The sequence below is a fragment of the Rousettus aegyptiacus genome, unplaced genomic scaffold (genome assembly GCF_014176215.1).
Source record: "Rousettus aegyptiacus isolate mRouAeg1 unplaced genomic scaffold, mRouAeg1.p scaffold_m13_p_18, whole genome shotgun sequence".
In the NCBI taxonomy this organism is placed as follows: Eukaryota; Metazoa; Chordata; class Mammalia; order Chiroptera; family Pteropodidae; genus Rousettus; species Rousettus aegyptiacus.
Window position 1 is genome coordinate 679,201 of NW_023416293.1, and position 16,324 is coordinate 695,524.

At 42.0% G+C, this 16,324-nt stretch overlaps 1 protein-coding gene across 11 annotated transcripts in view; it reads left to right on the top strand.

The window, feature by feature from the left end:
• SDCCAG8 (SHH signaling and ciliogenesis regulator SDCCAG8) overlaps window positions 1-16,324 on the top strand; it is a 198,378-nt gene that overhangs the window by 38,796 nt on the left and 143,258 nt on the right. For all 11 annotated transcript variants that reach the window (XM_016151238.2, XM_016151241.2, XM_036235347.1 and 8 more), the window contains 2 exons: window positions 7,395-7,547; window positions 14,835-14,969. In XM_016151238.2, the coding sequence (XP_016006724.2) occupies window positions 7,395-7,547; window positions 14,835-14,969 (288 nt within the window). The remainder of the gene's footprint in view (window positions 1-7,394; window positions 7,548-14,834; window positions 14,970-16,324) is intronic.

Genomic DNA, 16,324 nt, shown 5'->3' on the forward strand with positions numbered 1-16,324 from the left:
GTTTCAGCATCCATGTTATTAATATAGTCATGCCTTAGTCCCAACAGACTTCGGCTTCCCTAACGCTGACACGTCCCCTAGTCCGCGCCTCCCATGTGAACCGAAGTGTCCCTGAGGCCTTGAGTGTCCGAAGCCGCTCTCCGGCCTGAGCCTTCCTCCTCCTCCCCGCCGGGCCCACCGCACCCATGCCCCCGCTTCTCGTTTCAGCCTCTCGTCTCATTGTCTCCATCGTTTCCAGGATGGTCTTCTTTCCTTTCCCTTTAAATGTGAGTTTTACAGTCTTAACTTCTGCGTTGTCTGCTCGCTGAATAGCACCTTTGTCCACAAATGTGCCCTGACCGGAAACCCGGATGGCACCTCTCCGTCGTGCCTGCCTTCCAACCAAGCACAAGGCACAAATCTCAGTTTCTGAAGTTTTCCGAGTTCTTTCCTCACTGTCACCTTTCCTGTTCAGGCTGCCACAGTCTCCGTGTTTATGAATCCCAAAATTCTCATGTCCCTTTCTTCACTCCATTTTCTGCACTGCAGCCAGAAGTGATGTTTCTTTGAGGCAGATTCGATCATGTGACTCTTATTTATAGCCCGTCAGTGACTTCCCTCTGCTTTCAGGACAATCTCCAAACTCCTTCACGTGTTTATGAAGTCTGTCACTTAACCCTTCGCTGTCACTTCTTATTTCTCTCTTCTTACACCGTATCCTCCAACGGACTCAGCCACGGTCACTTTGAAAGACTGTAGCGTTTACACGTCGGGCATGGTCTTATGAGAGTTAGCCAGACCCAGCCCCACCATTCACTAGCCATGTGACTTGGGGCACTTTATTTAATTCTCTGTGCCTCAGTTTGTCCTAATCTGTAAAATGGAAATAATGTTCTGATTCATAAGATTGTGAAGGCATATCAGTTATTTTGTAGAAATTCGGACACAAACTATTTCCTTAATAAGCGGTGGCGGTGGTGGTGGCAGTGGCTGTGAACGCTTCTGTTGGGCTGTGCTTCTTCCAGCCTGAGTCTGCGTACCTGCCGTGCGGATTCTTTATTCCGCTGCCTGGCTATCTTGTCCGTCCTTCAGATCTTAGCTTCCATACCCCTCTCCCTAGAAATTCTCTGTTCCCCCGCGTCCAGATCGGATGTACCCCTTATGTTCCCTTATAGCAGGGCTTGTCATCTTTGGCCCTGTCGACATTTTGGGCTGCATAACCCTTTGTCTCAGGATGCCCTGCACGCCGTGAGATGCTTAGCAGCATTCCTGTCCTCTGCCCTCTGGGTGCCCAGCACACTCGTCTCCCCCAAGTTCTGACAATCAAAAATGTCTCCAGACATTGCCAGCCATCCCCGGGGGCGGGGGAGGGGAGGAGGCAAAATTGCCCGTGCTAGAAAACCACTTCTCATTACAGCATTTATCAAGATGTGTTAATATTGCTTATTTGCCTGTATCCTTCACTAAGTATCAAAATCTCTGACAAGAAGGAATGTATCCATCTCGTTCACTGTTCAATCCCTAGCATCTTGCATTGTACTTATCACATAGTAGGTGCTGAGTAAATATCCACCAAGTAAGGGAATTGCAATCTGTTCTCACTTACGCCGAAGAAATAAAGAATTTCTTCTTTCTTTTCTTTCCAGTTTACCTAGCCGTCCGGTGCCAGTGAAAGTTAAGCCCAATCACGTTTTTTTCTGTTACTCCTCTCAGTCTATCGCTGAAGAAAGCCATTTAAGACGAATCCCAGAGAAGAGCCCCATCGATGCTTCGGCGCTTACAAGTTCTCTCAGCCGTTCCTTTCCCTGCAGCTGACGGGCTCCTTCTGTACTCCAGACAGTAGTGTCAGGTCCTTCATTTCCCAGTCGCACCCTTCGCGCCCTTTCTTAGTAGGTGACCCGCCCTCCCTAGGTCACCACCAACTGACCAGAGCCTGCGCAACACCTTCTCATCCCTCAGGTGTATCTTCTACTAATTTTTCTTGCTTCTCTGGCCCTCTTACGGCCCAAGACAAATCTCTTGCTCTGAGGTCTCGGTATCTCCTGTTCTAGGGTTTCAGGGCCCCTGAGCCGTGTGTCATCACGTCTTTTGTATCTGCCGCCATTCCCTCTCCACTGTCTTACCCCCTCATCTATCTGTAGCTGTGACTCTGGTTTAAACAAACAAAAAGCAGCTTTCTCTCGGCTCCCTTCGAGTCCTCGTGCCGCGCTCTCCCCGTCCTGTCGCGGGCCGACCTTTCGGAGTAGTTGGTGGCGCGTGCGGCTTTCCACGCAGGTCCAAGCGCGTGGCGCTCAGGCTTCCAGCAAAGCCGGTCTGATTTCACGCCGCCGCACTGCCGACTGAATGGCCGCCGGTCACCTCCTGATTGCTAAATCCGGTGGCCTCAGCTCGGTCCTCACCTCACTCCGCTCTGCAGCGTGGGAAGCCAAACTGCCCTACATTGCGTACTGCCTCTTTCCCTTGATTTGTCTGATATTTTACGCTCGTGGGTCCCATTTGTCTTGCTCTTGTCTCCTCCTCTTAGTCTCTTTTAACTCGTTTCCACGAGCCTTAAACGCAGACTTTCCTCAGAGCATCTTTCGTCCACGTTGCCCTGATTTCCGAGAGTCTGTATCTTCTCTCTGGCCAAACCACTGCCTTCACCCGAGCGCGCCCGCCGGGCGCCTTTAGCCCTCACCTGTCCCCATCCCGGTCCCCACCCCGGTCCCAGCCCCGGTCCCAGCCCCGGTCCCGGCCCTTGCGTGCCCCTGCTGCCATCGCCCGCCGCACCGCCTCCCTCGGGCCCTCCCGATGCCCGCGCCGTGCCCGCACTGCCCGGGTCTCCTGCGGCCTGCGCGTCCCTGTTCAGGGAGCAGCGTTCCTGCCGCACAACACGGGACAGAGTCCTCGAGCGCGACCTTCCACATCTGTCCCAATACGGTCCCAGTCTAACTTTTCCATCCTTATCATTCACTACACGCTTTCACATGACCTGTGCTGTGAAGTGCTATTTCCAGAATGCGACCTGCAGATAACCATTTCCTTGAATTCGGTCATGCTTCACATTTCTGAACTGTATTCATCTGTAAAATAACCTATTTAACCGGTGAGGCTCGATTCAGGTACCATTCCTCCCAAAGCTTCCCCAACCCCTTCTTGTTGGATAAATCTCTTCCTCCTCCGTATTCCCGTTGATGCTGTGTACAGTTTTGGTAGCTGTTTCCATAGCCCTATCCGCCAAAAGACCTTAAAAGTGAGGTCTGTGACATCTTATCACTCACTGTATTCCTTGTGGCCAATTATGTGTTAATTGTACCATAAATGTTTGTTGAATTAAAGTCGATTATTAGCTTAAAAATTAATACGAATTTTTGTAGTTAGGGCTTTGAAAAAAATTAAGTTAGGAACTGGAGAGGCTATTGTATATTGTGAATCTGTAGCATTTTTCACTCAATTAGTAATAAGAGGAAGATTGATTTCTAAGTAGTTTACAAAATGCAGTGCAAGTGTACTAGTTTTATCTCTGAGGTGTTAAAGCACCTTAGGAATTTTGCTTTCTGAAAGTAAAAAGTGAGATGACATATATATTTTAATTTTAAAACCTGTTACCTACTTACTGCTTGCTCAGTAGCTAACCTGAATTATCTTGAGCTACAAAATGGTTACTTTGTTCTTATAGTTCCTTGACGTATGATGCCATCTAGTGTTCAGTTTTGCATATTGCATGCTCGGTAGGTAAACTGAATTATTTTATTCATTTGCATTTACATTGGCAGTTAAAACAGCTGAGGATTTTATCCAAAAGTAAATCTATAACATGAGGAAATTGTAGTGCCATGCGTACACTCAGTGGTGGAACTACTTGCAAGAAATCTCTACTCTGCCACTTTCTAGGTCTGTGATCTTGGTCAAGTTACCTAATGTCTCAAAGCCTCAATTTCTTCAACTAAATAAGAACCACTTAAAATTCAGTGAAGAAGTAAATTAATCCATTTAAGCTGCTTAGCAAAGTATCTGGCACATAGTAAGTGCTCAATAAATGTTTTTGTTTTCCTTTGAAAATTGCAAGCCATTGCAACTGGGGATAATTTTAAAAGAGAAAAAAAATATTAACTTGGGAATAAATGAGGGTGGAAAAGTGGAGGCTTTTGCAGTGATTCTTTGGGAAAGCTACAAGATGCAAAGGTTATTAACCAGGCCATAGACCCGCCTGCTTCTGTTCGAAGGGAAATGGTTGGCTTCAGCATGAAGTCACCATGAGCATATCTAAATGATATGACCTGCCAAAGAAATGTGTTTTCAAATACCAACCCAATAGGTTCAACAAATGTCCTCAAAACGTTTTTTCTCCATTTCAAGGATCCAAATTATTCTTTTTCCTAGGCTTTAGCAGAATCATAAAGGCAAGAATTAAAAACCTGAATTAAAAGAAAATCTAAAAAGCAATGAGTATTTGATTGCAGGCACAGGCATAGGAAATAATGCTTCTTGATATATATGATATCTACCACAAAACAAAAACAAGCTATAAATATCTTGAAAATGGGAGATAGGGATAAGACTGACAGTAAGCAAAAGTTTATAAATTAAATATCAGTAGTTTGAATTATTCATAAGTTAAATGTTTAAAATGTGTTGATAATCATTTTTATTTTGGGGGCTTTATTTCATAAACATAAAAACATTTTCATAAGTTTTAAAGTTTATATTCCCAAGTATAAAATCTGTATTTCTTGTAAGATTTTTAATTCTTTATGAATTCTATCACAAGGATTTCTATGAGCCCAACTCCAGTGGCGGGGAAGGACTTTATGTTCTAAAATAGATTTTCTGTTTTAAAAATCAGGTTAACTAGCTTTGAATTTGTTTTAGAAATGTTATGACACCATTAAGATAGTAATCATTTCTCTTCGATTTAATAAATTAGGATTGGGAATATCAAGTCCAATAAATTATGTTTTGAAAAATGTGTTAATGTGGACAGCATAGAATGACCACAACTAAAGGAATTTCCTGGAGGAGAAAAGATCCCTCGTGGATTGAATGTACTGGGTGTGGGGAGAGTATAATTTCCCAGCTCTTCCAGACCTACAGCCGTTGCCACGTTTCCAGGGGCTGTGCTCAGGGAGAGGGAGAAGGCCCCCCACTGGGAATAGGGAGGGGTGGTAGCTGCAGGCCCGGAGTTGCTGGCTCCTGGGCGAAGATCTGTCAGTTCATTGTAATTGACTGTTTGCCAACTTAGCCTCTGAGAATTCAGCTGTGCCTTTACTGTGTGGTTACATGAGTATAATCGGGGAGTACTGAATCGGCTGGGATTCTGGAAACTAGGGGTGGGGACCTTAGAATTAAAACAAAAAAACTCTAATGGAAATAGTGTATAAATATTTGTTTAGTAGAACCAAATCTTCCTAGTATATGAGGTCCACTGTAAGACAGATATCTTTAGAAACATTAAATCACTTTTCTAATTCCAAGTGCTACTGAGCCTTAGTATTTTCTTCGCTGTGACTGGGCATATATATTACAATCAAAGCAAATAAAAGTAAATGTGATATTATAATGTGGAATAATTGGCTACACACCGAGAGTCATCGATAAGCAGTTTTTAATCTAATACTCATGCTCAGTGTTTCACGAGTTTTTCATTCTTACTTATCGTGACCGTTGGTGGTGCTCGTTCCTACAGAGAGAGGCTTCGGCAGTGGTTTTGAATGATTTGTAGATTCTTGCCTTATGCTTTTGCTTTGATCATCTTCTCTTCGCATCGGGCCTCTTACGCTGTCAGGGTCACCTGCTGTTCCTTGTCCCCGCCTGAATGAATGCTTCAGATTGATCCTTTTGTTCTTCACGTCAGCCTGCTCCTTAGCTTAATATACTTAATGTTGACTTCTGAGGTTTTATATTGGTTTATGTTCAATAATCATTTTATTTCATACCAGTAGTATTCATCATAGTAGCAAAAGTCATGAACATTTTTATTAGGTTCACATAAAATATTTTTCACAAGAACAATTGTATTCTGAAGCACAAAAGTCTTTAATTCCTAATATTTCAAGCTCCAAGGGCTTAAAGTTTGGAAAAATTATGCTTTTTCACTTCTTGTAAAATCTAATTTTAAATTTTCCTTTCAGAGCATTCTCTACTAGAATTGGACTTGGGACCAACTCCCTAGGAGAATCATTTTTTAGTCACTGTATTTGCTTATCGGGTAATCTGAGATGATTTAATTTTAACCTCATACTTTACCTAGGAGTACAGAAACTTTCTGAAAGAGTTCAAAAGAAATCAAAGTTTAATACTTTCCAGATGAAGAGGGGAAAATTCACATATCTAGATATTTATCGTCTGTATTTGTTATAGCTTTCACCAGAGGGAGGCATAGCCATGAATAAGACTTACACCAGTGCTTACTGAGACCATTTCTGTCTCCGTCAACAACCAGTGAGACTGTCAGATTTATAATCACACAGTATGTGAGTCATATATCATTTGAGTTTCTTTTTTTCAATTCAGGGAGTAATAGAGATGGGTGAGGTAGATATTGTAAATAAGATATCATAAATAAGATTAATACACTATAGAATGTCTCAGATTTTCTGTGCTAAACACCTTAATTTGGGGGAGATTTTTTAACTGGGATTTTGAAGTAGAATTTATTATTGAGTAATCTATATTAATTTATTATGACTATAACCAAGAGGAAGTTATAGACTTTTTACTTCTAGAAATGAAGAGTGGGAAATTTAAACTAATGGATAATTATGAATTATTAAATTACCAGAAATGGAAGATGACAGTTCTCATTTTATAAAACTAAGTAGTAAATGCTGTTTTGTGTCTCCTTTGTCTTAACTTAATTACTACCTAATTTTTACTACAGATATGTATGTAAGGGGAGTGAGCTAAACCTTACTTTAGTTATATTTAAAGAAATTTTATTATCATATAATGTTAAAAATGTCTGTATGTAAAGATAAACACGATATCTCATTTAAAAATTTTTCATCTGTTTATCATTTAAGGTATTCAAATAATTTTTAATTATGAGCAGATGAAAAATCAGTTAAATTGGATGTTGATATATTTCATGTAATATAAACATGATCTATAACTTAAAAAACTAGAACGATTTATTTTTCCATACCCCCTTTTCAGAATTCTTACTCATCAGTAGCCCTCATCAAGTCCCGTTACCTAAATTTTGTTAGTTGATAAGTTAATATAGCCTTAATTATAAAAAATTAAATATATGAATAAATGTAACATTTGAATATTGTTTCATCAATAAGTGGTATGAATAAATAATATAAAATTTTTCTAATTGACTTTATGGTGTGTTTTAACTATTTGAAATAAAAATAAAGCTTAATTGTGTCATTTTACCCTTATTTTTTTCAAATCCTAAACTCCTGTTTTACCGTGCCTTATTCTGACAGGCCTTAATCCAGTGTGAACAGTTTAGGAGTGAACTGGAGAGGCAGACGGAACGACTGCACAAAGAGCTTTCCTCTCAGCAAGAGAAAAGGGCCTTGGAGAAAGAGATGATGAGAAAAGAGATCACCAAAGAAAGGGAGGACATGAGCTCAAAGGTACTAAAGAATTCCCTTTGTTGTCCACGTTGCAGGGGAAATGTTTGCGGTGATGTCACTGACGACGCCAGAGGCCACAATTCTTGAATGAACTTTAAATCTTAAAACTCTATAAGTAGTCACATTTCTTGTAACTGGGGTTCAGAAAATTTTTCTATTTTTCAATAAAAGTTATATTCTCTGACCTTTCCAAATAGAATAATCTATTTGATTCCATCACACGAAAGTAGGAAACGTATTTTAACCCTGCCACTCTGTTCGATTCCCTCTCTCACGTCCGTCAGAGAGCAGGATTTTATTTCAACTTTGGCTAAATCAGAGCGAGATGATGACGCCACTTCATCTTTCGCCACAAGTTAAAACTTGGAGGAGATAAAACACTCATAAGAAACTGAGTAACCAAGAAAAAGCAATTAAACACGCTGTACGAAATAGGTTCTAACATTTACATGAAGAATAATGACCATAGCCCAATGAATAATTGAAGGGAGAAACGAAAGGCTCTTGGAATCGATAACATGAAAGGGGCAGTGTTTGAACAACAGTAGCAGCGTGGGGGAGAGGGTCGAGTGGATCCAAGCTTTACAGTCGCTACAGTAGAGTAAAATTGAGCACGATGTGGTCCACGGGGTAACCAAAACAGCCGTGACTTGTTTGTTTTTATGTTTTTAAAACGTGGACTCAGTGCCCTAAATACCGTGCTATAATATTCCAGTGTATAGTAATTAACTCATACAGCAAAAATCTGCTGAGTATCTGCTGTATGCAAGGCAATGTGCAAGCCTGAGAATGTATAAAAACACAAATTCTGCTTACTGAGTTTTAACTCTTATGGGAAACCAAGGCATTTATCATAAACTCCCTTGTCTTTGTATTCTTTTCCAAAGATTGTGCCATCAAGACCTAACTACAGGTCAGTCTAACTCTCTACCTTCTCCTTCCTGGACTGGTGATCTCTCGACCTTGCAGATGGCACCACTGTACACCGTGGCCTTCAGAGCTTTCTATCAGTCCTCCTGCGCATTCCTCTCTCTCCCATTCATTCGTCACTTAACAGATATTAATTGGAGGGACTAGGATTTTGGTAGTCACAGGACCAATGCAGCCCTCTCATGAAGCTTACAGTCCAGTGGGAGAAGCAGACATTAAACACATACTTTCATAAATGAGTCTCTAATTACCACTGTGACGAAGGTATAGCGCAGGGTACCATGAGAACATGTAACAAGTCAATGTGATCTCATCTAGACAGTCATAAAAGACTTTCCTAGGAAGAAATTTGGAAAAGGAAACTCGGAAGGGCCAAGGAGGAGTGGTCAGGTGAAGAGTTGAGCGAAGGGAGTTTTGGACCCAGGAAAACACCTCCAGACTGAAGCCAGAAAGGACTGTGCTTCCTGGGAATTTGGAGCAGGCCCAGGTGGCTGGAGTTGCCCAGGTGATTCCAAACAGTGAGGGACGAGTGTGGGAGATGCGTTTGGAGAAATCTGCAGGGACCAAGTAATGAATGGCCTTAAAATCCATGGGAAGTGTTGGAACGCTGTTGAGTGGCTTTAGATTAGGCAGTGTCCCGATGCCCTTTATCACTGAGAACAAGTCATTCCGTCTCTAGATTGGAAGGAGAACCGAAATAAATGCCTGGGCGTCAGGGGGAGGTAATTCTGGTCCGCGTGGAAAGTGGTGGTACCTCGGGCCCGTTTTTTAAGGACGATTTCATATCACTTTTATTCTCCTCGAGTTCTCGACCGTCCCACCTTGCCCCTCATTATCAGCCGAGAACCTTTCTCACCTAACAAAGAAAACTGAAGCTATTAGGTGGTGACCATCTCAGCTATTTGGCGTCCCCCTCGCCTCTGCCTCAGAGTCAAACTTCACCTGCATCCAACTCAGTGAGAAAGGGAGAGGCTTAACCTGAATCCTCCACCCGGGTGCCATCGTCCTCTGCCACTGCGGACACTTCATTCTCAGCCCTCCCTCCCCTAAATCTTTAACCTTCCCTTCACTGCAGCCCCTTCCTTATCACGGAGAAGATAACTCTCAAGTTTCTCTCACAGTCTTTCTTCTAATCTAGTGGATCTCAGTCTTGGCCACCCAGAAATTGTGACAGTCTCACCGCCCAGTCTACACATTTAACCAGTTGTATCGAAATAGCTCAGGGTAGGTTTGACCCAGGGGTCCGTGTTTTTCGAAGTCGTCCAGGTGATTCCAGCGTGCAGCCAGGGTCGGAAGCCACCTCGGTAATTTCACATCCCTCCTTACTCTTCCCCTTACGAGCCAAGTTTCTTTAAAGGTTTGTCTCACGTGTTGTCTTTATGTTTTCATAACTTCTCGTTCGCTCTTCGGCCCACAGCATTTCAGCTCTGTGCCCATAGCCGGTGAAATCACCATCGCTACGTTCGATGAAGGCCTTCTCGTGCTATTTTTAGTGAATGTTTTTTTTTAGTTCTTATTCTCCTTAAAAAGCTGTCTTTCCTTGGTTTTTCTGAATCTATGTTCCTGATTTGAAAGAATGATGATGTGTCCCTTTTAGATCACTCCAAGTTTAGGGTACGTTTGAGACAATGAAGGTGACACATCCAGAAAGCAGCTTAAGAAAGAGATCTAGGGTTCAGCAGAGAGCTATAGATTTAAGTGTTTTTAGCACTACTATCTTTAAACCATATCTATGTTAGGGCTTTATGTGTCTTTAGCGCTCCCATGAGTTCCCCCTTTCCTCTCCTGGGGGAACCACTATTCACCCAGTTGCCCAGCTCAGAAATCTGGCTGTCACCCTCATCTCCTCCTTCCCCCTAACCCTACATGTCATCATGTCACCAAGTACTAGAGATTCGGGCCCCTGGGGATTTTCCGTCGCCCTGTCTCTCCACCCCACTGCTGTCCCCACTCACCCTCGGATGATTCTCACAGCGCAGGTGGTCCCCTCGATTCCAGCCTCACCCCCTTCCCAACTGGTCTCGAAACCACAGCCAGACGCTCTTTCCAAAATGACCATCTCAGTATGTCAGTTTCTTGCTTTAAAATTCTTTCACGTCTCCCTGCAACCCCTTGGCTAAAGTTTAGGACCCTTTAGCAGAGCGTGGGGACACTGCAGTGTTCCTCCCATTTCGGCTCTCCGGTCTCATCTCCCTTGACTTTTCTGTTTTGTTTTGCCACCATGCTGACCTCCGTGCACTTCCTCAGACGTGCGAACGTGCCCATCTGCCATGCTCTATTTTCATTTCCTGATTTTGCGCGTTCTTCACCCCTCTGCCTGGAGGAGTCTCCCTCCGCCCTCTCTGACAGATCCTTCAAAGTTCTCACAGCCTCCCAAAGATGAACTGGGAGCCTCTCCTGTGGGCTCCCATAACTCAGTTTATTGTAAATTCTTTTTGAATTGTTTGTCTTCCTAACTGACTGTGAGTCCCTGGAATGTATGGTCTGTTAACATTCTCATCGCTCGACACGTTCCTCTCACAGAAAGTGTGCTCGGTGTGCGTCTGTTGAATGAATGAATGAATGAATGAAGATGCAGAAAGGCCTCATACTTTTGGAAAGGTATGATGAAAATGCCGAAGGTTCAGAGAATCAGCACAGATCCCTGTTCTCAAGAGATCATGGAAAGCTTTGTGGAGAAGGTGGCATTTTTTTTTTTTTTTTAACTGAGCTTTGAAGAATAGGGAGCATTTAGAAATGCAGAGTATGGCAAGGAAGACTAGCCGCAGCCAACATGAATACGGCATGGAGGGAGGTAGAATTGTGAACTGAGCACTGGGCTTAAAAGAGAGAACAGCATCGACAGCAAAGACCCGCTATTGTTCACACCTGAGAGATTTTTATTTTCTGGATTGTTCTACGGAAACCTTTTTGCCTTGCCAAGTAGTTCTACTGTATAAAAATATGTCGATGAGAATTCCTGATCAGAAAGGACAAAGGAAGTCTGGAATGTGCCAGGCGGTATTCCAGGCGCTTTCCTGGGTAGCAGACCCTCTTTCTTATACTGACAGTTACTTCGGGAATTAAGGTGACAACAGAAGTGCAATGTGGATCCGAGTCTGAGTCATTCGTTTTGCCCCCAGTAAGTCCTGGGTGATAATCCATCTCTAAGTAAGGGTGTGTGAATGAGTCCGTGACAGCAGCGTTAGCACCGCGGCCAGTGTCGTGACCCGGAACTGGCAGAAAGTGGCTCTGGAGTAAAAGGCTTCAGGGTTGAATCTAAATTGATCTTTCCATGACCTTGAACGATTCATTTAATCTTGACCTTGAACGATTCATTTAACCTCTCTGAATCCTGAAGGAGTAAATCATGGAGTTAATTTACTCAAGGAATTCACTGGATTAAATAATGTTTTGAAAGTACCTAATATGACACCTGGCTTAGAGTAGAAATTTATTAAATTTTAGTGGCTATTATCATTCTTACTACAGAGAAAAAGTCGTCTTATTGGACAGATTTCTTGGATCTTCATGTGAGTAAAAGCAGAGACAGATTTGAATACAAAGCCCGGCATAACTTTATTTATTAATTTGAATGAACTTGGGCAAATTACTTAATTGACTGAATCTCATTTTTCTCAATTGAAAATTAATCCAATACAATTCTTTCTCCAAGAGGATTAAAAGAGAAAATGTGTATTTTCCGCCTAGCACAGGAAGTTAATCTGATGGGGAGGCAAACAATCGATCCTAATAATACACGTGCTCTACTGTTAGCACAGTCAGAGCAAGCGTTCGCCCTCCCAGCCCTCAGCGGTGCTCCGAGGTATTTAGATTGCCTTTCTTTTTATTGTTATTCTTCTTTCTCTCTTCTTCTTTTTTTTTTTTTTTTAAATTTTGTAAATTTCATCTGTGGGGGATGCTCTAGGACAACAGATGCCTGGACAGGTTTTGAATCATCCCCCTACAAAAGGCACTCGCCGTGAGCTTGTGTGTTGTCTTCAGTGAAGGCCCTTGGCCGCGTGGAGCCCCTCAGGTTTGCTGGTTCGGTCATTCGTCATATATTGATCGAGTGTCCTCTTCGGTCAGTGCGTTTTCTCGGTTTGTCCCCTGGACAGTAGCCCTTTGCTAGAATCCTTAATGCTCGCGCCTCTTGCCTAAGGAGCACTTTGTTCCCTGGGCAGCACACGAGAGACTGCGCTCGTGTAGACGTGTCTGTCACGCTCTCCCAGCCCGGGTGTCCTTGTCTCTCGCTCGCCCCTGTCAAAGTTTAAAGGACTCGCCTGATGTCGGCGCCCCGGACGCCCAGCAGTGTCGCAGCTGTCTGCGTTCTTTCTGTCTCTGCAACAGATGTGGATGGAGAAGCTCCTGCAGGGTAATGGAGACTTCCAGATGGTGGGCATGGGGGAAAAGAAGGTGTGACAACAGGAAGGGAGGCCTCGGGAAGTGGGCGACAGGAGGGAGCAGACAGGTAATGGGCAGAGGAAAGAAGTGATGGGTGGCAGAGGGAGGGCATCGTGGAAGGCGAGCGATTTGTTACGTGCCCTGTGATAGAAACTGACTCAGTCTTTACGATCAGCAATTCCGCTAATATGTCTACATATTTACTTCAAAAATCACACGGTGTCGTTAATATGTTTACCATAAGCTGTATCTCCACATAAGTAAGTGATATATATGACTTTTAGTAGCTGGTAATTGAAGTTTGTTGCTGCCGTATGATTTCAAAAAAAGCTATAATTACACATTCATGATATGGGTATTCATGAACCTGAATTTTTAAATTGAGGAAATTAAATTAATATTGGTGACTTGTTACACTTCATTTGACCTTTAATTTTAGGTTCAGATTGCAATGCTCATAAGGATGGTTTGTAGCTTGGTATTAGTGAAAGTAATTCTGTGTGCAAATTATATTCATAGCAACTCTTTTGATGATAAGAAGGACATATAAACAACTATATATGTCAAATATACAATTCTCCACGATCCCCAGAAAAGTCAATACATCTACTATGTCTCAATTAGAAAATGGCTAAAGGGCTTGTTATAGTCCTACGTGTCCACTGTAGTGAGATGTATATTTTGAAGGTAACCTTGATTTTTATCACAAAAGTTTCATATTGATTTGTTGTAAAACTGAATTTACACCCATGTCACTGTACAATGGTAAATTTCAAGTGTTATTATTTCAAATTCATTAGCAGTTCTCGTTTTAACAGTTTAAAAACTGATAGATATCTCTATATGTTTTTCTCTGGGATAGGTAGCATTTCTGCTTTATTTTAAAATCGCTAATACAAAAAGGAAATTAAGAGCCTAGAAAAATTTTACTTACTGGTTACAATAAAATGTAATTCCAAACAAACAAACAAACAAAACTATAAGGCGGAAATCTAAGATCTAGAAAGCATTTCTAATCCTGAGAAGAAACACTAAGAATGGGATTTTCACAGAGTTCCTCAAAAGCCAGTTATTCTCATTATCCATTTATTCATCAAACATTTGGAGCCTCCAGAAACTTGCCCTTGAGGGACCGCTAGTCCGATGAGGGAACAGACAGGTGGAGGTGGGTGTGGGGGCGGCGGAGGTTCACCGAGGGGCTTGTAGGGCACGAGCCAGCAGCGGTGCAGCGTGGACGACAGCCAGTGAGGACGGATGCCAGCTGCGAGCGGCAGGCACGGCTGTCCCGTGCACGTTAACTTGGTATCAACCCCGAGTGCGGGGCGGGACTTCGATCTTGTGCCGGGAGCTGGAGGTCCGGGAAGCCTTCCTGGAGGAGAGGACATAATGGCTGGGGGCATCCTACTGGAGGAATAGGGCTAGCTGGGTAAAGGAAGGCTGGGGTGATCACCAGCGGGGAGCTGCAGAGAGCTTCCTCTTTAGTGGCGTGGGGGAGGGGAGTGGGTTTCATGGCACAGGAGCAGCTCTCTAAATATCTGCCTGAGTGTGGGGCGGGATCTGCCTCCAGCTCTCCCAGTCAATTATTTTTATGCCCTCCATGGGGGAAGGGTTCAGAGTTGTCCGATTTTTTGATACCCCCTCTGAAATTTACTCATGTTAGTCCCTTCCATAACTTATGTAGATGTCTGATATCTATCGCCTTAGAGTTTCAACCGAAACTTTGATTTTATCATCTTGCTATGTGTTTTCCAAAATGAGGGTGGAGACCAGGGGATGCATAGGAGGGAAGTACGTATCCCAGTCACGGGGGACAGATGAGTCGCAGAGGCAGAGAAAGGGACATAGACAACCCGCAGAGAAATGACATACAGAGAGGACTCGGTGGCTGTGCTGAGACTGTATTAATTCAAGATACATTTATCATTTATTTTGCCAAATGACATTATCATTTAGGATTTTCATTTCCTCTTACAGATGTTGACCCTGTCTCAGAATATCGCCCAGCTGGAGGCCGAGGTGGAAAAAGTTACAAGAGAGAAGGTTTCAGCTGTCAATCAACTAGAGGAAATTCAAAGCCAGCTTAGTTCTCGGGAAATGGATGTCACAAAGGTACAAAGAGAGATTTTAGTTTAATAATTACTTAAATATTCTCTTTGAAAAAAATTTTCCTAATGTACAAAGTCCAGAAAGAAGTTTGCAGTAGAAAAGTTTTGTCATTTCAAGATAATAAAAGTCCACAGTACCTCCTGTCAGCAGGCCCTTTGCTGGATACCACACCCGGAAAGGTGAATTAGACTCACGCAACGTCTTGAAACAGTTACGAGTCCAGTCACTGAGACAAACTTGTAAATAAGCAAGTTTCATTCCTTTAATTATCAAATATTTGATAAAATTGTATTTCAAAATTTGTTAATTAGGAGTAACATTTGCCAGAGATAGCATAGGTTTGGTCTTCACAATAAGACTAAAAAACGTATATTTATAACATGAAGAATGTGCTTAACATAAAAAATTTTCTACCTCCCATTCCTATTCAGACCTGGTCTTGAAAATCAAGATTCTACTACTACAACTTCTTTTTTTTATTGATCTTTAAATTTATACCTTAAAATTCCACAGTGTTTTCTGTATGAGCATCACAAACTTGTGAACCTAGAAATAAAATGTTCAATGGTCTTAACTGGCTAATGTTAGGTACATATTTAAGAAACTCTAGAAGTATATTTCCATAACCAATTGCTTTAACACTGAGAAACTAAATATAGGCATACATGATGTAGTAAATTAAAGGAATTTATTTTTGACCAATACACAGATTATTGTCTTTAAAATACATCATGCCCTTTTCAAATTTAAATTTACTTCTCAACATGTTTTTCTAAATTTTGACTCATTTTTAATGCTATTGCTACTTTACAATTCAGTAATTAAAATGAACTTTTACATATATTAATATAGTAATTAAAATGAACTTTAACATTAGTAAAAGGAGCCTATTTTTTCTTTTTCTTCCTTGAATTTCTATAATTATCATTTGCTTTCTAAAATGCAAGCTAGCGAAAGTAGAGGTTTAAAAATATCCTGTTTGCCAGTATAATTGATGTTCTCGTGTGAAGGGAAGGGTAGAAATAAGAGAATTGGCACAGAGGGATGGAAGTGGTTAACCCAGATTCCTGGGCGAATGCTGTGGCAAGACTTTGCAGCTCATTTCAGGGAGAGAACTTTCTGCTGAGATGTGCACAGTTAAGAATGAGAATACTCTGTCTTTAGAACTGTCCAGAGGGTCCCAAGCATCAGAAGAATGCCTCGAGGTTGCTTCCAACCTCGAGATAATTCTAGTTCAGTTTAATTTGTCAGTTTATTTTAAATAGAATTTAAATGTTATGGATGAACTTAGCAAATGCTACACTAAAAGTACTAAGGCAAAGGAATTTAAAAAAAATAAAATTAAGGGATAAAATAAT